This window comes from Protopterus annectens, chromosome 6.part1 (genome assembly GCF_019279795.1).
Source record: "Protopterus annectens isolate FY-2018-M chromosome 6.part1, PAN1.0, whole genome shotgun sequence".
In the NCBI taxonomy this organism is placed as follows: domain Eukaryota; kingdom Metazoa; phylum Chordata; order Ceratodontiformes; family Protopteridae; genus Protopterus; species Protopterus annectens.
Window position 1 is genome coordinate 488,531,993 of NC_056738.1, and position 22,798 is coordinate 488,554,790.

A 22,798-nucleotide genomic window follows, 5' to 3' on the forward strand; every position below is an offset into this window, starting at 1 on the left:
GTTAGTCAGAGATCAGTTCAATCAAATCAATCATATTTCTAACAGCAACTAGTACTAGGTGCAGCAACTCCTTCGTCCTGATCTCTCGGGATGGACAGCCTCTGATAGACAGTGTAGTCCATGCTTACTGCCCAACTCCTGTCATAGTCAAGTTTCTGCAGAAAGAGGTCTGGTTCAAGACAGAAGTGTTCTCTTTGCCTCTTCCTTTTGCCTCTTCTCATGTACCCACTTTAGGTTATAGATGTCTTCCAGATCTGTTCTACCATTCCTCTGGCAAGAGTCACCTAGATATCAAATCCCTCAGTTTGATTGCTTGGGTTTGCCACTTCCAATTATGGCCAGGAATCCCAGGTTCTTTTCTGGGCTCTTCACATCCTCACTTCTTCCCAGAAGCCTTCCACTAGGAAAACCTACAGAAGTAAGCAGAAGAGTTTTACTATTTAGGCAAATTCTTTAGCTTTGAATCTATTTTTAGGACCTCTACTCTCAAGTTTGGATTTCTTGGTGGGTCTCTTTCTTTCACATGTGAGCTAGCTATTCTTCAGTTAAAGTTCAGTTAGTGGTCATTTCTAACTTTCACATGGGGGAGCAGCATACTCCCATTGCTTCCTTCAGACTTTCAAAAGTATTCATAAGAGGGTCATATCAGGGTGCTGTTTGAATCTTTAGCCTTAGCTAACATTTTTTTGTATTGGAAAATGTTTCTGTTAGCTGTTTTATCAGCTAAGCAGACTTCAGTATTACATGCCTTATGATGCAAGTCTCCATGTCTGATTTTTCATAAAGATGGAGTTTCCCTCAAGAACTAAACCAGCTTATTTTCCCAAGGTGACGTCAAAGACTTCCTTGAACTTGACTATTCACTTACCTATTTTCTTTCCAGATTTCTCAAATATGGGTAGATATTTACTGCATTTGTTAGATGTTCATCATCAGCTGTGTTTTATGTACACCTTAAAGGATTTTAAGAAATGTGATCAAGTGTTTGTTTCCTTTTCTAAGACCAAATTGAGTTCCAGTGTGTCTATAAAGTTACCTTATCTATGTGGCTGTCTTGCATTAGTTTTATCTATGGAACCAAAGGATTGTCACTGCCTTCTAAGACAAAAACACAGTTTACAAAAGCAGCTACTGCTTTTGCTGTTTTCTTGAACAGTGCTCTTATTGATGAGATTTGTGCAATGGCTACATGGTCTGCAGTTCATATATTCATCTCCTGTTATAAACTCGACCTACAGTTCTGGTCTAGAGCTTCTTTTTTTTCTCCACCATTCTTTAAAATACTCTTCCATATTTGCCCCAGGGGTATTTTAGATGGGGACCCTGTCCCATTTGTTGAGGCAGATGGAAAAGACATCAGATTTTAAAGTTATGTACTTAGCATTAACAATAGATACATGTTGTCTTCCATTCATCTCAACATTTCCTCCTTTCATCCCTCATCCAGACTGTGACACTATGTTATGGCTTCTGCTAGACTGCACTGTACTTGCCTAGAGTCTTGCTTATTTGCAGTCTTTTTAGATTGATCTTTGTCACTACAATGTTCTGTTATTGTTTTTTATACTTTAGGATTTGGTAGTCATATACTAGGGTACAAACTCAATCTGAGGGTTGTAAGGACAGCAATATATTATGGGAGAGGTGAGGAGCTTGAGCCTTGGAGCTGAAGTTTTTAGTTGCCAGCCTCAGATCCAATGTATCACTCTGCTGAGACAGAGTGAAGAAGTCAAGATGGATTTGTCATTATGGTGAGTACATAGCTTTTGCTTATATGCTCAGAGGGAGCCAGCTCTACCAGTTTTTTTCATCTTTCAAAGGGCCCTCTTCATTGGATCCTTATTATACAGTACTTCTGTCATTACCCTATTTTTGATCCACTGTGCAAATGTGAAGTCCCATGTAGGTGCTTATAGTTTTACATCCTTATATTTAATAAATTTGTAGGTTTGATCAGGAAAGAACTTGGGACCATGATGTTGGATGCTTCTTCCTTGTAGACCTAATGAGCAATGCCTTAGTGTGATTTGGCGAGACGCCCTTTAATTCTTTAGTGTGGGGACTGCTGAATGAAAAAGAGGTGTACCAAGAAGTTTTGAATGTTAACCATTGCAGAGCACAGTATGTGGTGCTCCAGTGTTTGGGAATGTTCCTACAATGCTTTGACTGTAGCTGTTTTCTTCATTTGAGGCTGTTGTAACAGCTTTTAGGACTGTTGACACAGCTCTTCAAATTTGTAGTGATTGAGTTTGCAGTCCTTGTTGAATTTTGACAATCCTATCCTTGGCTTTTAGGACTCCTGTTCTAGTGGGACAATTTCCAAAAAAGTTGCTCTCTGTGTAAATAATGTACTCCAGTATAAGCGTGCTTTTATTTGATAGTTCCAATGGTGCTATAGTCGTTCAAGGCAGCAACAATCCTGATTTATGATTGTATACAGTCCACATTGGAACCCTATTGAATTTTTCTCATGAGCTCCTTAGTGCTTAACATCTAGTATTTGGGGTGGTGGATTGCAGTTTAGAACTGTGGACACACATGGTTATACTGGTTTACTGGCAACTGGAACTTTGTGGTGTGTTTTCTTTATGCATTTATGCTTTAGTTGTTCTGGTTTATTGCTTGTGTGTGGTCATTGCATATTTTTTGGACTGTAACTACCTATCCATAAAAAGTGTTATCTGCACTGCATCTGACGTTTGTGCCTGCAAATAGGTCAGTTCTGATCAGTGTTCTACCCTGGTAAATATAAATAAATAAAACTAAAACTAAATTGTATTAGTATTTCATGTTCTTAGTTGTTTTTATTTACTTGTTTTAGTTATACTCTTAGGGCATCTGTTCTGGTAATTCCTGAATTTTTGTAAGTTTGCATGTTCATATGCTTTCTTGCAGTGCTTCACATTTTCTTTTTATATTGCACTTTGGTTTAAATACATTAATAAAGGTGTAACAAGTACTCGCATATCTGTTATCTATACTTAAAACTGATCAGAAGATGTTAAATGTAATAAGGATCAGTTTAGAGCCATCATAGCCATAGCCGGCTTTAGGCACCAGCGAACCCTGCGGTTGCTGGGGGCCCCAACCACAGCAAGTTGTCTTATCTCAATATTTTGTAACATGTTTGTCAAACCAACAAAAGCTAGTACATCAATACTGTGTACTTAATAAACCAAATGGGTAATACCTCTTATTTATATTGCCTTTAAAATTCAAAGATATCTCTGGTTATAGTAACAATGTTTTATCAAGCAACAAGCCTCACAGTTTAATTAAATATTTTATGACTGACATAGCATCCCTGGCTTAGTTAAAATCTGTTAGTGGACCTTCACTCGACTAAAACTAACAACATAGCCAGCTTAGGTACTTGCAATTCCTGTGGCATCAAGGGAGTCCCTTTAACCATCCTTTAATAAAAGAACAAAAAATGCAAGAGAAAACCACTTTGACTGGTCTGATGAAGGTGAAGCAATCTGCTTAACCGAAAGCGCTTACAGTTATTAAAGCCCGTGCTGTTTTCTTTCAAAGTGGTTTTCTCTTGCATTTTTTGTTCTTTTATAAGTTTTTATTGCTTTCTGACGTTTGTTTAGATCTTTTAATAGTCTGGGGACCCACTCCCCAGACTCTTTAACTGGATACAGGGTGGTCCCTTAATCACACTTGACTGTGTGGGGGCCCCACAGAAGCTGTTGCGGGTTGGGGAAAAATGAGGAAAAATATATTAATTTTCTGATACCGCTCTTTAACCTGAACAGGGCTGTGATGTGACCCAGGTAGGAGAAAGATGGTAATGGCCCAGAGGCACCCATTCTAAAACTAGCCCTGCTGAGATGTGTATGTACAGAAAACTGCTGTAAGTTGTGTGTATGTGGGGGGGGGGGTGTTCGTGTTGTTGTTACTTTAATTTTCATCACAGTCAAACCTTAGAGGTGTGCACATGAGGTTATTATAGCTTGTGTTTAGGTTGAGGAAATTGTGGTCATTATTTTTTTACTTTTTTCACAGACCTCAGAGGTGTAAAAAGAAAGTTACTATAGCTTGTGCAGGGGCAGTGTCCTGTCTAGGAGCAACAAAGTAGAATGCATTACTGTAGTCATTTTTTTTTCACTTTCCTAACAATCGCACTTCAAGCATGTATACAGGTAGCTGCCTTTGACAGTTTGGGTTGAGGAGTGAGGAGACATGCTTTGTATACATATGTCACCAGTCACTTGAAATACATGCCTCTGGTAATTTGAACTTCATTCCAGTCTAACACCAAAGGGATGCATAGGCATAATAGGACCTGTGTATCCAGACAACAACTGGCTTGTTAGTTTGAGAGTTACTATTTTGTCATCTTTGAACATTAAACCTTTGGTCCAATTTGTCTTCCATGAAAAAAACAACAAACAAAAAAATAAGACTGACATTCTTTTCTTACTCCTGATTTTATTCAGGATACCATTAGATTAAAATGTTGGGAAAATGTTCTAAATGTATTTCAGAACATACATAACCCAATGGCTTCTGGGGGCTCTGGCTTTACTGAGTTATTTCCTAAATGGTTATTTCTGTACTTCCTTGGTCAAGAAAAGTGTGTTGAAAGGATGCAAGGAAAACTAAAGCTGAACAGCAACACAGTTTCTTTCCTTAATCAAAATTTCTGTTTAAGCCATCATTGGATAAAAAGGTTGTGTAACAAGAAAAAACACTTTAAAATTCACTTCAAAGCATATAGAAAGCCATGGCTTCTTGAAAAAGCTGACGAGTAAGACAAAATGTAAGAAAAGGAAGAAAAAAGTAATGTGCATGGTATAGGGAACCCAAGATTTGGGGGTGGGGGGCAGGGGATGACTTGGAGGGTATGGTTGGTGTGTGTGTCTGCGTCTGTGTGTGTCTGTATCTGTGTGTGTCTGTTGGGAGGGGCTAAACAGTAGGCCCAGGGCACCATTTCACAAAGTCCAGATCTGTATATAAAGTTGCTGCAATGTATCATTGGTGCAAATAAATTCCAATAAAGCTAAAAGCCCCTTTATGAGATGGGCCTGCATAGTGTGCTACATAGGCCTGTTGTAATGTAAGAGCACTGTAACTACAGGTCAGTCTGTGATTACTACTCCTAAAAAATTGTAGCATGAATTAATAGGTTGCTTAGGAGGGATGGCAGTGACATGGTGATATATAGATTGGAAATGACTAGGGGCCCACAACGTGACATCTGCTGGGGACTCCCAGAATGCTAACTCCGGCCCTGATCATAGCTACCATTGATGCAGCAATGGCCTTGTACTCACCATCTGCAGGCCTTTTACTGTTCTTAAATGGTTGACTTCACTTCTGTGTCTGGCATCTGACAGCAGCTTCTGAATCTTTCTTATTAAAGTGATTTTCTGATATTTTCTTTTTGTCTTTTGCATCAGAGTATCCTGTGTCTGAAGCACTGTGTTGTATTTTCCTTCCATCAATTTCTGTAATCTGTGCCACTGTTTATAATTTTCTTCATGAAACCAAAGTTTTCCCTGCTAATGTCATAAACCATTCACCTAACTTTTATATCCATGATGTTGATAGAACAGCATGGGAATGCATTCAAAATGTTTAATGGGTTTACCATGGGTGCCTATCCATTAAAGCATGTGGACATATCCCATATTTATTCTTGGGGAGACATCAGTTGGGGATGCACTAAATTTGTTCAGGTAGTGGTTTAATAAAAAAAAAAAAAGTTTGCAAAACTTTTTATTAAAAAATGTCCAAATAAATGAATGAGAATGATGAGAAAGCACTGCGACACTCAGGTCTCCAGATACTATGTTGCATGTAGGAACATCTGAAAATCACTTTAAACCTGACCTTTGATTTCGCAGTATGCCTAATGAATTAGATGTAAAATGAGTTTGCAAATTGCATTTTGGAAACTGTTTCCTTTTCTTACAGACCATTTTGGGAATAGGCTTATGCCAAAGGGATTACTTTCACTAGGCTTTCATCTGGGCAGAGACTCTCTACAGCAGAAATCTCGAGAAGAAAATCTCAGTTATGTAAAAGAGTTGTACAACTTTTATAATGCTTTCAGTATGCAGGATACAGAAATCTTCAAAACAAATTATATGAAATGACAAATAGCAGTGTACATTGCCAATAAAACTGTGTAGACTACCACCGAAAACAGTGTATGTGGTACTGTAGTACAGCTATCGGTTAGCTGGTTGATAGTGGTCTCACTGACAAAAAAGTAATTGACACTACATAGCTGAAAGTAAATTTGAAAATAATTTTCCAGAGCACACTTTAGTGAAAATAAGTAAAGCAACTATTAGCATAATTAACTCCTATCCTGTCAGAAGAAAAGACTACACCACCCCAACCCAAATCTTTAGTCTGACTTGAGCCAAGTACAACATTATATATTTCACTGTTTTATAGTAATTTATTGTAAAATCTGCATAAAAACATGAACAAAAGGAACCAACCAAGTTAACTCTCAGCCAAACTGTTGACGACATTACTGACCCCTTCAAGATACCTAACAACAAAAAGGTGATTACAGTCATTCTGTGTCACAGTGAAGCTGGCAGTAACTGCAATAGAGGTGCAGTGATTAAAGTATTGGGCATTTTTCTGAGTTCACTGTAATGACAAGTAAATATATTTTCATCATCAGAAACAGTGTGACATACCTAATCTGTTTGAGAAGGGTTCTGTCTTTTTCGGTGGTAGAGTTGCAACATTAGTGAGAGTAAAGTCTTGCTAGTTTTAAGTATAGATGAATAGTGGTCTGTATAATAGCAATATTTTATAGCTACTTCTGCCTTCGGCTTTTTCCCAGTTAGGGCCGCCGCAGCGGATCAACTGTCTGCTCATGATTGGCAGTGGAGTTTTACAGTGTGGAGTTGCCAGCCAACTCCAACCTTCCACAGAAGGCACACACACTCATAGGGCCAATTTAGGGTGTCCAATCCACCTACAGCTCCAGACTAATCTGTATAGCTTAAGAAGTTCACATAACATGTCAGCAATTCTATCAAACTAGTCAGACAAACTTCAGTAGAGTTGTAATATATGGAGTGCACTGATGATGCTCTGAAATCAAGAAAAAATGACGTAATAGTGAGGTTCACATACAGGAGCCTAACTATAACAAGTTAATTATTGCAAGATTTTTAAATGTAAACCATGTTGTTATTGTTCCTGGTGCTACCTACACATCAGCCACAGTAGAACTGCATTGGAAAACTTCTCACAACTTTTAAAACACTTTGCATTGCCAAAAATTGAACTGTGGTAGAATGAAATGTCTAAAAGGTGCAGTTGGTTTATGAATTTTTTTTTTTTGTGGCAACACAAAGTGTTACAGCTTTTAAAACAACTTTTTGCATGCCAACACTTTTAACTGTTAACACACTGTGGCAGCTAAACTCTCTCTGTATTACAATCAGTGTGATCAAGTCTCCAGTCTTCAGTTTGTGTTCTCAAATTTTTAAGAAAGTTGCATCTTGACCTTCATTGTGGAGGTGACGTTCTTGGAGTCCATTTCTGGGAAATCTAACAAACTGGTTATAATTGCCTGCCAGATTGTCTTCTGTATTAATATGCAGTGCTGATGTGCAATGTTTATGCTTTGATGTCAGCAAAACTTTAAGCTAGGTGTCCAGTGCTACAACATACGACATGATTAGAATAGCCTTCAACAGTTTATAACAGCTTTTGTTAAGCAACCAGGAATGCTGTTATGACCAGGTTGCATGCTGAAACATATTCTGCAGTCACCACAACACAAACCCAGAAGGTTTTTTTACAGCTTTAAAAGTGGTAATACACTTTGCATTGAGACGCAGAAAAAGAAGAAAAATGTGTGATAGGGTGAAGTTTGACAGCTTTTAAAATGGTTGGCCATCTGAGTAAGCAACTTTAACTGTGTTATGGCTATCAAGACTGTAAAACGCCATATGCTCCTATTCTCTCTCTTGTCTACAACTAGTAGTACATGATGACAGATAACCCTCCATGCTGTACAATGAGATATGATTGTGTCTCTGGTTATGATTATTTGTTATAAGTTATTAAAATGGGTGTGAGAATTCACCTCTCAAACTCTCTTTGCTCTACACAAGGTGAATCTCTTGAAATCCTTTACTTGGAAACATAAATTGGTTGACTGGAAACCCATTCTTCTGCATAGCACTTGTTATTTCTTTGTGTGTTACTCCAGTAAAAACAATATGAAGGGTGTTTATTTTACTATACCACTATCATCAGCAGGTAACATAACTTAAGTTTGTGTTGTATCGCTACAACCAAATGTGCAAAGTATAGTCTCTATTAATTCCATTTTTAGTGGTGGACTGCACCTCCACAACTAGTTCTAAAGGGGGGGGGGGTTAAGGGAGACAGCAACCTTCCTTTACAAGCAAAATTTATGGAAAATACAGTATTGTCAGCATTGATTGAGGTTGTTTGTCTTCAAAGCATGAATGCTGTAAAGTCAAGCAGCTAGTGTGACTTGTGTTTTCAAAATATTTTGGGTGGTGGCACACTTTGTAAAATATCTGTATGACTGTTTTGTGTGCGTATAGTTACCAGTGCTGCAACAATTTGTGAAATCTTGTTAGGAAACAGACTATGGAAACTATTACTAGGGTTGATAAGTATTTGTTACATCATTTAATAATTTATGTAGGAGTAGATACGGTAAAAGGGATAGAATGGAAGCGAATGATAAAATAGGTGGGAAGACAGGAAGGGGATTAAATGAGTAAGCGCATAGAAAAAGTAATCCATATGTATTTTACATGATTGTAAAATATGATATAGGACTTTGTGAGTGAGAGAAGGTGTCTGGTTTCTTCATATAAACAAGTCAAGGATCCAAGTAGATTAGATATGTGTTTATGCCTTTTTGCATACAAATATGTCTCCCAGTTTTTGAAGCTGGCTAGTAAGTAGCTGATTTCATTTTGGAGGTATGGTGCATTTGAATGCAATTTCACTTTTGATACAGATTTCCTTTATAATAAAATTGCTTTACCACAGTAAAATATATTTGTTGGTTTCAACCATGCAAGCATTTCTCAGCAGGTTAGCCATCACCTTAACTCTGGATTTAAATAGACCCATTAAGAGTTGTTGAATTCAAATAAATTTAAGTTGTTCATGTGTTTGTTTTCTAAATGTAGTTTTTCAGGAAGTTTTCCTCATATCCTTCTGTAATGACCAATGTGCAGTTGTTCAATCTTGCTGTTTATTCTTCACTGATGGGTTTGGAGCCGATCCATTGGCTCCGACGTAGCCATTAGCAAAGCTCAAGGTTTACCAGTAGCTCGAGACCAAGCACCTTATCCCGTGATGTACTGCTGGAATTACCTCAGATCTAGTTTGCCGCAGCACGGATCTCAGTGGTTCCAGTTCGCTCGAGCCTTTTTTAACACAAAAATCGCTTTTCACAAGTTTTTTTTCAAAACTTCTTTAACTTTTATAGGTGGATTAGTTATATATTTAGCTCCTGTAGTTGTCTCTCTAGACCTATTCCCTTGGTTCTTCATAGTTTAGCATATTTGTAGCGGCCTTGTGTTAGGCCTATTCAGTGTGTGTGTGTGTGTTTCCTTCCATTACCATAGTTTTGCATCTGTATATATAAGTAGTGTGCGTTATATTTTTCATAGTGTTGATAGTGTGCTGTTAAACATTCAGTAGAGTTGGCCTCTTTTTTTCCCAGGCCATTGTTCAAGTGTGTTTCGTATTTAAAAGTATTATCTTGAACCTAAGGATAGTTTTAACTTTTAGGCTGTATTAAACTGTTGGCCTCATTTTTCTCCGGGCAATTGTTAGACTGTGTTTATTATTTAGAAGTGTTATCTTGAGCCTAGGATAGTTATAACTTCTAGGCTGTATTAGACAGTATAGTCTGTGCATTGATTATATAGTTAAGCCTAGCTCCTTATTAATATGTCTGAGGAAAAAGACAAGCACCCAAAGTCTGGATTAAAAAAATGTCCAGACTGCGGGCAAAAGATGTCTCTCATAGATGGGCATGTTCAGTGTGTGTATTGTTTGGGTGTGGTGCACTTGCAGGAGTCCTGCAGCATTTGCCATTCCTTTTCTTCAAGGGTTCTTTTAGAGAGGAAAAGGAAGCTTGTGGATCGAGGTTTGCTGAAGCATCCTTTTACTGAAGCTTTGACTGTCCAGGATGGGGCCAGCAAATCCTCTAAATCGTCAAAATCCTCTTGCGACTCCAAGGCATCTAAAAAGTCTAAGAAAGTGGAGGATTCTGGGACTTCGGCTCCACAGCTCTCGGAGCTGAGTGTCACTTCATTTCAGAGCCAGCCCACAGTTTTGAAGTCAGTCTCTGAGAGACCTGTATCTCCACTCCTCCAATCGGCACCTTCGGTGCACTTCTCTAGATCTTCTTTCAGCCTCTCGGATTTGGATATGGACCCCAGTGTCGGAACCGAAGACCACCATCCCGGATTTGACTGCTCCTCCACCAAGTTGTACCGGACCTTTGGAGCCGGAGGGGGCTGACCTGCTGTTCATGGAGCCTTTGGAGCCGAGACCTGCTCTTGTGTCATCGGTTCCATCTACTCTGACGTTCTCGGTGCCGACCGGGGACTCTAGGTGCTGACTCTTCCTCTCGGGGCCTCTGTTCGGATGAGCTCGGCTCCTACCTCTGGCTCAGAGCCCATGGCCTTGGTGCAGGAGGGGATGGAGGTTCTCTCGGGTCCGTCGACTCCTCATCGGAGCCGTGATGCTTTCGAAGCCATGAGGAGAGCCTTGTCCCAAAAGACATCCTTGTCAACAGGTCTAGTCTCTTCTTCCCCCAAAGCGCCTGTGTCTGCTTCTGCCTCCATCGTCCAGACCAAGCGTAGAGACCTTGAACCTCAGCTAGCCCCACAGGGCACTCCTTGCTCTTCCGAGACCTCCCCAGAGGAGTCTTTGACATCTGACACTGACTTGGATGAGTCAGAAGGGTCCCCACGATCCCCCTCTGAGGATATCTCCTTTGCAGAGATGCTCAAGATCCTTAGGCAGAGGGGTGATTGGCAGTCCAAACGCCCTACTGAGGACAGGTCAGTTCCTCCTGAAGGCTTTTGGGTCTCAAACCTTCCACTTCTTGGATGTCTCCGCCCTTCGATGAGCTCATGGAGCTGGTCTCTCGAAGGGCGTGGGAGTCACCGGAATCCATGGAGCCTGTCCCTTGGAGGTCCAACAAGTTCATTTCTGCCCCCATAGATAAAGACTTTTTATCCAAGGGAGTCCCTGTTGATGCCATGGTGGTGGCGGCGGCCACCAAGAAGGAAATGTCTGAGACTTCCTTGTTGATCCATCCTCCTAACAGAGAGTCCAGAATCATGGACCGATATGGGAAACACATGTTTAGTTCAGCGACTTTTACACTTCAATCCCAGAACTATTTGACCCACTTCACCAGACTGCAAAGAGATCTCCTTAAGGAGTTGGGAGATGCTCTTCAGGGTACTGTATCTGCAGGGGCTTCTGACAAAGGTGCCGCCCAGCTCGCTACCCTAAATTCCATCGTGAACTCGTCCATGCATCTCATATCATATGCAGCTAATGGGATGAGTAGGGCAGTAGGTACAGGAGTTGCACTAAGACAACATTCCTGGATGCGCTTGTGTTCCTTCAAGGAGCCCTTTAAGTCTTCATTTGTCAACACCCCTTTTGATAGCTCATCTCTCTTTGGGCCCAAAGGGAAGGAAACTCTCACCAGGTGTGAGCAGGAGGGAAAGACTCTGTCTGCCATTGGAGTCTGTTTTTCCACCCCTACTCGGCCTTACCCCAAAGGCCAACGGGGAGGGAAAATGTGGTTCCGAAAAGCCCAAGGAGCCTTTCAGGACACATGTGGTCAACCCCCTTCTAGGGGCAGAGGAGAGGGTAACGATGGAAGATGCTGCCCTCATGTGGCAGAGGGGGTCCGCAACACCAGGGTGATAGAGATCACTTCTCTGGTCAACCCTATTAATGCTCCTGAAGGGAGACCTGACTGACCTGCTCTGGAGGCAGTCAGGGGTCACTTATCTTTGTACCCAGATGCCTGGCAGGATATAACAAATGACAGCTGGGTACAAAGTATTATTTCCAGAGGGTATTTCATACCATTCTTCACCCAACCCATGCCCCCAAGGAAAATCCCAGACGTTCCACCCAGTTACAGGGAATAAGCAACTATAGAAGTCTGCAAGTTGCTAGAAACAAGAGTCATCCAGCCAGTCCCAGCAGATCAAATAGGATCCGGAACTTACTCAAGATTCTTTTTGGTTCCAAAGAAAACAGGGGACTGGAGACCTATTTTGGACCTCAGCAGACTCAACCAATTTGTAAAGAAAGAGAAGTTCCAGATGGTCATGCTACAGTCAATACTTCCCTTTTTAGGGTGAGACAATTGGATGTGCTCGATAGATCTCAAGGATGTGTACTACCACATAAAAATGGCCAGGCCATCCAGAGATCATTTGCGTTTCTGGCTGGGAGCCAATCATTATCAATTTTGAGCCCTGCCCTTTGGTCTCACTACAGCCCCCAGAGTGTTCAAATGCATGGCAGTGGTCACGGCTCATCTGAGGCATCTAGGATTCCAGGTGTTTCTGTACCTAGATGATTGGCTGCTTACCTCCACCACCAGGCATCAACTGATTCAGGCAAGGGAATACACTCTGAAACTCTGCCATCACTTAGACAGGACAATCAACTCAGAAAAATCTGCCTTGTCACCATCGCAGCATATTGTCTTTATAGGGACAGAGTTAGACACCTCAACCACCACTTTACGACTACCAATCGAGAGGGTCTTTCTCCTTCTCCAGCATGTCAGCTCATTAGTGTTGAAGGACAGAGCACCAGCCACAGAAGTCTTAAAAGTATTAGGTTTGATGGCTGCAGTGATCTTGGCCATACCATTAGCAAGGATGCATATGCGGATTCCTCAATGGCTGCTGTTCACCCAATGGTCCTATCAGGAACTTCCAATGAGTAATATGATTTTGATTACAAACTCTTGCAAGAGAGATCTCCAGTGGTGGTTGATGTCTCTTCATGTAACTATAGGACGTCCCTTTGTTCTACCCCCTCTAGTAGCCGCTGTGACCATGTACGCTTCCCTGATAGGGTGGGGGGGGGCATTTTCAGGGAATGACCGCCCAAGGCACATGGACGGCTCAAGAGTCACACCTGCATATCAATGTTCTAGAGATGAGAGCAATACTTCTGGCGTTGCAGTACTTTCAGGACTCTTGTCCTCTAGGGACGATTGCAATTCAGACAGACATGTCGGTAGTCTGGTACTTGAACAAGCAAGGCGGGACCAAGTCTTACCCCCTTTGCTGAGAAGCCCTCAGAGTTTGACAGTGGGCTGTCTCCTGCCAGTACTTTCTGTTGGCAACGCATATCCCGGGGAGATCCAACGTGATAGACAAACTGAGCAGGGCAATTTTGTTGCCACACGAGTGGTCCCTCAAACTAGAGATTGCGGACAGGATTTTCCGGAAATGGGGCCAGCCTTGCTGTGATCTTTTTGCCAGTCCTGTCAACACGAAATGCAGAAGTTACTTTGCCCTGATTCCCCCTCTGGAATAACCCCCGAGAGACGCACTTGTACATGATTGGCCCCCAGGTCTCCTCTATGCATTCCCTCCAATCCCTCTTATACCCAGACTTCTACAGAAAGCATTGTTGCTGGGAAGGACTATCATCCTCATAGCCCCTTAATGGCCTCAGCAGATTTGGTTCCCATTTCTTCATCATCATCTGTTGGAGGATCCATGGATTCTGGACCCAGTTCCAGACCTTCTGACACATCTGTTGGGGGACCTCCATCCTTCATTGCAGTCATTGAAGCTTACAGCTTGCCTGCTCCACTTCCCCTCATAGCCAGACTTCATGATCTGTCTGATGAGACAAGACAGATCCTCTTGTCTCATAAGCCATCCGCCAAAAGACTATATCTTAGTAAGTGGAAGAGATTTTCCATATGGGCTTCTAAGCAGAACATTGATCCTGTTTAAGCCCCTTTGACGTCCATTTTAGAATTCTTGACTATGATTTTTAATGAAGGAGCTGCAGCTGCTACAGTTCGGGTCCAGTTGGCTGCTATAGCTAACTTTCATCTCTGAGTGGACTGGCTAAACATAATGTCCCACAAGTTGTCCAAGGCTTTTCTCAAAGGAACCTTCCACATGAGGCCTCCAGTGAAAACTCCTTATTCTCCTTGGAATCTAAACTTTATGCTGTCTCGTATAATTCTTCCCCCTTTTGAACCAGCATCATCTTGTGATCTCAAATTTTTATCATGGAAAACCATATTTCTGGTGGCTATTACTTATGCCCGCAGAGTGTCAGAACTTCAAGCCTTATCTATCAGCCCTCCTTATTTGATTTTTCATGCTGATAGAGTATCTTTTTGGCCAAACCCCTCTTTTTTACCTAAAGTTTGTTCTGAACCCAAAATCAACCAAGTCATTGAGTTGCCAGTCTTCTTCCCTAACCATTCCAACAAATTAGAGTACATGCTGCACAAACTTGACGTTCACAGACAGCTCAGATATTATTTGGACAGAACAAAAGATGTTAGAATATCAGACCAGCTCTTTGTGTCTTTCTCTGAAGCCAGAAAGGGTAGACCAGTGGCTAAAACAACACTTTCTAAATGGCTATCTGATTGTATCACTTTTGTTTATTCAGTTGCTATTATGCCCTTACTACACACGATTAAAGCTCATTCTACCAGAGCAGTTTCTACATTTTCTCCATTTCAAGCCAAATTACCCCTTGATAACATTTGTGCTGCAGCCACTTGGTCTAAACCTTATACCTTTATCACTCATTACAGAGTTGATAAGGCCTCCAGGGACAGGGCTTCCTTTGGGTTTACGGTCCTGAAGAATGGACTCACATGAGCCACCCGAGATTGAGGGTGCTAGGGACGCTATCCATCAGTGAAGAATGAATGGCGAGATTGAACAACTTCACATTAAGAAGTTATGTACTCACTATAACGTTCCATGTGAGTTGTTCCATCTCACCTTCATTCTCACGTCCCTCCCTTCATCCTTCACCTGGCTGATAGTTGACCTAGAGGCTGGTCTCATCGTGGTTATTCAATCTTTTTCTCTTGGGAGAGTTGTTCTCTTAGAGGGATATGGTACACGCAGCAAACAAGATCTGAGGTAATTCCGGCAGTGCATCATGGGATAAGGGGCTTGGTCTCGAGCTACTGGTAAACCTTCAGCTTTGCTAACAGCCATGTCGGAGCCGATGGATCGGCTCCGAACCCATCAGTGAAGAATGAAGGCGAGATGGAACAACTCACATGGAATGTTATGGTGAGTACATAACTTCTTATTTTCATGCTTCCATTTATTTGAATTCACTTGCATTCGAATACACTTGTATTTATTTTCTTTAAACTTACAAATCCTCAGTAGAATGTGTTTAAACATCTTCGGAATTTCATTCACATAGAAGACTTTAGGAGAACACACAGGCAAAAATACAGCATTGACTGTGTTAACCTCTACTTATTAATAGGAGTCTTTTGCATTCAGGAATGACAGGATCCTGAATGCCCGGGGGAAAAAGTGACTTAGTAGGTTAGCATCTCAGAACTGAACTTGAGTGGGCCATCAGCACTATATTTAAGTTTGTTTTGCTGTAGGCTAAGTATTTGTGTTGTATTAATATTGTCATTTGAGTCTTGATTTGAGCATTTAAAATTAAAAAAAAAATAAAGTTGTGATTGTTGGTAATCTCTGAAGGACATAAGTGCATTAGTCTACCCACTCTGCCATTCAGAGTCATGTGCTTCATTGACATTTAGGACTTTCTTAAACTTTAAATGTTCCCATATGTTAATAATAGAATGGGAACTTTATTAGCATCATGCATGTGATATTTAGAAACAAGATATTTCATCTGATATTTGTATAGTAGTGTTTTGCTTATAAATGCTTAGAAAAGACTGGAGTCCTATTTAACCTATGATCAACTGTTTAATGATATATTTCTTTGTGACATTATTGTTAAAATGGGAAGGCATAGCAATATAAGGCCTCTTTTAATATATTTCCATAAAGAGTAACAGTGCTTAAGGTGTATTTTATAATTTTGACTGCATGAAAAAATACTGCTTTTTAGTATACTGTTACTGTTTAAAATAGTAAATTAATTAAAATTAGATCTGATGTTGTCAGTTTTCATTCTGTCTTCAGCTGATGGGTTTGGATCTGATCCCTCGGATCTGACTTGGCTGTTGCTAAAACTAGTGGCAACCAAAAACTCTCTAGCTTCTTCCTTACCCATAATGCACCATCCCCAATTACCTCAGATCTTGTTTGCCACTTGAGTCAAAAGATACGGTCTTCCATCTCACTCGAGCTCTAGCTGGATAAGTGTGATATAGTTAACATTTTTTCTTCAAAAAATTCTCTATATTTCTATCCCTCACCTTTGTTTTAAATTTCCTGTCATTTCTTCTATTTTATTCTATCGTACAATTTTTTTCTGTACCTCTTAGATACTATTGTTAGTATTTCCCTTCCCTTTGGTGAGCAATAGCAGATAAACTGGCAAGCTTTAAAAAATTTACAAATTTTGGACACAAGCTGCTAATTTCTGATGCCCATACACTTTGTGTATACTGTTTGGGGCCCCTCCATTTACAAGAGGATTGCTCGATTTGTCATGGTTTTAATCCTTATGCATTACTGGAACGCAAAAATAAGCTTATCCTGAAAGGTTTTCTTCCTTCCTCTTTTGGGGAAGCTATATCAGAGGGTTCATCATCTTCTAATTCAAAAAATGCTAAAATTAAAAAATCCAATTGTCTTAAGCCATCTTCCTTCTCTTCAGTTATGGACTCTTCGAGGAAGAGGTCTCATAAGGACCTGTTCTCAACCCCAGATCCAAAGAAGGCAAAAGTGCAAGATAGTGCTAAGGAAAAATTATCAGATTCGACCCTTCCTCTACTGGATGTGATGAAGTCTAAGCTCTTGGTTCTGACTTCGTCGGATCCTCTGCAAACTGAACCTGACCTTCAAACTACCACATTCCTACCCAGAACAAGGTACTCCCCATCTCTGGATCTGGTTCATGACAGGGTACCATCTCTAACAAAACCAGAAAGACCAACTGTGCCTGCACACACCAAGGAAGCACCAGATCCGAGGTGTTGCATTTGACTCTGAAGCTTTTGCAGCCATCTCTGCACCTCGGAGCCTTGGCACTGGATAGCTCAGCTCTGGCCTCCACCTTGGAGGATTTGCCCATGGAGTAGGGGAGGCCTACAATTCAGAAGCTTGTCTTCTAGGATCTACCAACCTCTCTCTTTCCAAGCCTCTCTGCCTTCAAGGATGAATAAAGAGCATTTTCTGCCTCAACAGTTCTGACGGATCCTTCCCCCTAGGATCCTTAGTCCTCTACCATGATGTCTCAGCACTCAGAGCTTCAGCATCTCTTTCCACAGGGAAGGCCAGTACCAAAACCCAAGGCTTCTTCCAGGGAATTGAAATCTCCTCTTCTGATACCTCTGTAAAGTTAAAGAGCAAGGTCATCCTCATTGCTCCTTATTCTTTTGTCCTGCCATAAACCTTTAATCAGAAAGCCTATATTCCAGCAAATGGAAGTGATTTGTTCTTTGGGCTCATAAATGTAATATTGAACTTTTCTCAGCCCCAATTCACAATATCTTGGAATTTCTAATGCATATTTTTGCAGAAGGGAGCTAGTTCTTTTATTGTTACAGTTCAATTAGCAACTATTTCGAATTTTCATGTTGGTATAAGTGGTTCTTCTGTAGTGTCCTATAAGTTGAGCAAAGCTTTTTTGAAAGGCACTCTACTCTTAAGGTCACCCTTTAAAGATCCTACCCTCCTTTGGGACCTAAACCTCGTGCAGCAATCTCTTACACAATCTCCCTTTGAACCCTCAGCTACATGCGAACTCTGATATCTTTCATGGAAGATTTTCTTGGTGGCCATTACTTCGGCCAGAAGAAGTTTTGAGATCCAGCCATTGTGCTTAAAAACTTCATACTTGACTTTCCACAAAGGCAGAGTTACTTTGCGTACCAAGCTGTCATTTCTTCCAAAGGTGGTGTCACAATCCAATATAAATCAATAGATTAATTTGCCAGTATTATTTCCCAAGTTTTCTAGCAAACAAGAATACATGTTACATTTATTGGATGTTCATAGCTGTGTGTTTTCTTACATAGGACAAAAAAACATCAGAAGTTCTGATGAATTGTTTCTTTCATATGCAGAACCAACATTGGGTAAACCAGTTACCAAAGTTACTCTATCTAGATGGATAACAAATTGCATTTCCTTTGTGTAAAAGAAATTGGGCATTGCTTTGACAAATCTTGTTCAAGCCCACTCCACCAGATCCATGGCAACTTCCTCAATTTTCACTTCAGATTATCCATGGATGACATTTGTGCAACAGCTACTTTGGCTACTCTCCATAGCTTTATTGCTCATTACAAATTAGATCTGGTCCGGAGGAAGGGCATGTTTTGGTTCTGTGGTGCTCAGGAATATCCTTTCTTTAGTTCTCTCTGGAAATTGGGTAGGTAGAGATTCTGTCCCATCAGTTGAGGACAGACTGAAAATTGACATCATCAGATAAAGACGTTATGTACTTACCATAACATTCCATCTCTGTTGTCCATTTTCATTTTTCCTCAACTCCCCTCCCACCAACCCCCATCCTTAAGGTTTCTGGAAGAATAAGTGCTTAATGGACCTGTATATGTCCTTATTTTTTATATAAGCTCCAGATTTGGCTTCATAATAATAATAATAATAATAATAATAATAATAATAACAATATCTATATTTTACTTTCTACTAAGGCAGCAGACAAGATCTGAGGTAATTGGGGTTGGTGCATTATGGGTAAGGGAGAAGCTCAAGAGTTTTTGGTTGCCATAAGCTTTAGCAATGGATGAGTCGGATCCGAACCCATCAGTTGAGGAAGAATGAAAATGGACAACACAAATAGAATGCTATGGTGAGTACATAACTTCTTTTTTTTTGTGCCATCAGGTATATGAGAACTTTGCTCTTTTTTATGTTGTAGATTGAGGAAGTGGATTTTCGAAATTGGATTGAGAAGACCCAGACGAGGCTTTTCTCTGTGCAAATGGATGCTCAGCATCAGCTTCAGTCTACTGTTGAGTCCGTCACTGCAAAGAAACAAAGTCTATGTGAACTGCTGCAGGCTTGGAATAACAGGTCTGAAAATGTACTGCATTAATCAGTTTTCAATTTTTAGCCAGTTTTCTCAGACATACTCAGCTAAGGTGAAGCATCCAGTTTTCAGTGAATCTGGCAGCAAGTGAAATTCTTTATTATTCTATTAGTAATGGTACTGCCTGAAGATATTCCTAATTGTTTGGGATATTTTATGGCTCTCTCTGTCAAGTTGTGTTTGGTTAAGACTCTCCTCTTAACTGTGAGTATTACTCCTGGATACGTAAAATCAGAAGAGTGTTGTAAACACTGTCATCAGTCATCCCCAAGCTATAGTTCATTGGCATCTAATACAAAAGAGAATATAGTTCTCTAACCACACTGCTGTTTGTTATTAACTCCCAAGTTTCATATTATTGCAGGTTAAGTGAATGTTTGCTTTGTTAGTGAACTTGCTTTTGGTCGGTCATTGGAAACGGCAGCCATTGCCACCACAGGTGAATGATCAGTTGGGTAGTGCTAATTCAGTTGCACTTTTAATAGTTAAAGAGGAATTCAGCATGACTAGTTTAGGATACTTATTTTGATATTTAATTATGTACAATGTAAAGGATATGGAGTTGCATTGAAAAACTAAAAGGGTAGATACCCATGCTTGTTGAGAAACACAAACATTTTGCAACCCAGTGGACATCCTTGGGAAAAAGAAGTATGAATTAAGACTAGAGAAGTTTGTGGTAACTGCATTTCAGTATATAAGATGGTACAATATGAAATTAGGAAGTTAATCACTTGTTACTCATAGTGAGCCATTTATATGGTGATATGTAGATGCAGTGCCTTTTATATAGGACAATTCTTCCTTTTCAGGAAACAGTAAATAAATGTCCTTCATGCATACACACACTGCTGCATCAGCATGCAATCTTTGCATTTGTAGGAACTGACAGCTTGTAATGGATTGCTTGCAGAAATCTAAATGGAATGCACTGCTTAATAAGGAAATAAGTTCAGAGGTAAGTACTAGGTTAGCTAGAATTATGAGCCATTTTAAGCCTAGCCAGTTTCACTTTTTGTGCTCAAGTTAACCTATCCCATTTGGTTAGAGATTGGCCTTACATATCCCATGGTTAATAATTATGTATTTCTGTAAGGAGAATAACTGGAATCATGCCATTGATAATTTAAGGGGACTCGTACATCGGATAAAACATGCAGGAGCTGCCTCAGTCCATTTGTAGCACAGTAAGCATTGCTGTGGTAAATCTCCAGTTTCCTATCCATGGATCCAAGTTGCGCTTCAGTATGGACAGGAATGAACTTTGTTTTATGTGGATGACCATTCCAGAGCAGCAGTATCCTCTTTGAGATATACCTGTCCCACCAAACCATTCTGTTGATGTTGCTGAAGAGGTTTAGATCCCCAGACCAAGTATTTCTGATGCCATTTGACTTGCTGATGTGCCATAAATCTATCAGTATTGGGTCAGAGGATGGGATCTATATTATGACGTAGAAATGCCATAACAGCGAACACCTAAACATCGGCAAGTATTCAGCGAAATTCACTTTTGCGATTTGCTGAATACAAACAGGGCAAAGATGTAGATGACTAACTACACAATTTTGCCCTTTTCTCCACTGTAGTGCGATCTCTAAGTTTGTATATTTAGTTGGGGGGGTGCAGCCCCCCTACATGGGTGGGTTTGTTTTAGGTAAATTTAGTTCCGTTGGGTTGTGGGGCAAGTATTTGCCCTTTAAGTATTTGGTGAATCGTGGAAATGTATTTCACTGAATGCTTGTTGATGTTTAGGTGTTCGCTCTTACGGCGTTTTGTTATCTTAATATAGACTCCAGAGGATGCCTTGTATGCCAGACACAGGTCACCTCTTAGTAGGCTGTAGGATACAGAGTATAGTGCCAGGGCTATGAGTCAGTCCACGTAGGACATGTTATTTAGGTCTTGTATCTTTTTAAAGTAAGGTATCTCGGGGGGGAGGGTGTCCAGTTGCTGCATGTGTCTAGACAGGTACATGCTGGCCTAGTGAGGACTGAGTAAAGGGGTACAGAGTCAATAAGTACTTTGGATAATTAAGGGGTGTTAGGTAAACCAGGACTTAATGAATAATTGTAGTTGGAAGTATAGATTCTGTTGAATACTGTGCATGACCAGGCAACTTGATGGCATGGTTGACTGACTTTGTACAGCATGAACTAGGGTATGTCACATAACCATGAATGTAGTACTCTTGGAACAAGAATCAAAAGTATGACTGAAAGTATTTATGCAAATGCATGTAGTAGAATTGTGTGATATAATGCTGTCCGTTTTAAAATATTTAATCTGATGTTGTCAAGCTGCATTCATTATTGACTGTTTGGGTTCAGTTTGGAGCCTCAGAACTAACTCTGCCATTATATCAAGCTTGCACCAGCCAAAAACTCTCAAGCTAAGGCTACCCATACTGCCTGTTTTCCCTTTACCTCTGATCCCATGTGCAGAGTAGAAAATCAGACGAGTCAGCCATGCTCTCAGCTAAGTGCTAAACTTTTTTGATTATATAACTAATTTTGTCTAATCTTTTTGCTCCTTTCTTCTTTTTCTTGCTCTCTAAGAGTCTCGTTAGTTGTGAGTGATTTGTATCTACCCTTTTCTTGCCGCCTAGGTATTCTGCTTGCCATCATTGGTATATGCCCCTCCTTTCCCTCTGCCTGTTGGTAATTCTTTGATGACATCACTGGTATCCTTATTTCCTTTTCTCCAACCCTTTTTCTCTTACCCTTTTTGTGGTTAATCTTCAAGTACTGGTATAAAAAAAAAAACAAAAAAACTTTATTCTGTACTACTTGTTTTCACGAGTGTTTATGGTGTGTGTGTGTCTGGCTAGAAGATGGCAGGAAAGCAGAAGGGAATCACAGGGTTCAAACAATGTAGGGACTGTGGCAGAAAGGTGCCCAGTTCCAGTGGGCATCTTTCATGTGTGTATTGCTTGGGTGTCCCTCATCTTGAGATGCAACCTGCTTGTGAACTCTGCAAGGATTTTTGTGCTCGTACTCTTGCACAGAGATGAAACAAATACATTCTTAAGGGATTGATAAAATGCCCTTTTAGTGAAACTCTCTTTGGGGTGGAGACATCTAAATCTCCCCAAGGCAAAGTCAAAGAAATGGAGCCTTTCAGTATCGTCCTCCCCCAAGGTACACAAATCTAAGACCCCCAAAGTCTCGGGTTTCAACTCATCCATTGGCACCAAAGTCTAAAGTTCCTAAGACTGCACCAACTCCTACTCTGGCATTGAAACCTGTTAAATCCCCCATGGTGCTGTGTATCATTGAGACTACCCAGACTCTTACGGCGCCAACCTTGTTTTTGGTACCGACAACCTCCATGGCACCGACAGTAGTCTCCTCAAATATTTTGGTTTCATCTTCCCCTGCCAAAGAAATTTCTGTTCAGTAGACAATGGTGCTGTAGGTCGAGATACTAAGTACCCCCAGGACTAGATACTCCCCATCTATAGACCCCTTTTGGGTCAGCAGTTAAGTCCCTATGTCGGCAAATCGGAATCGCTTTTCAGAGTGTCCATTCATTCCTCCAGGAGTCT

General features: G+C 40.6%; 1 protein-coding gene across 1 annotated transcript in view; it reads left to right on the top strand.

Moving 5' to 3' along the window:
• PIKFYVE (phosphoinositide kinase, FYVE-type zinc finger containing) overlaps positions 1–22,798 on the top strand; it is a 3,858,188-nt gene that overhangs the window by 3,082,061 nt on the left and 753,329 nt on the right. Inside the window, 1 exon segment of the mRNA XM_044075403.1 lies at positions 19,081–19,235. Within this exon segment, the coding sequence (XP_043931338.1) occupies positions 19,081–19,235 (155 nt within the window).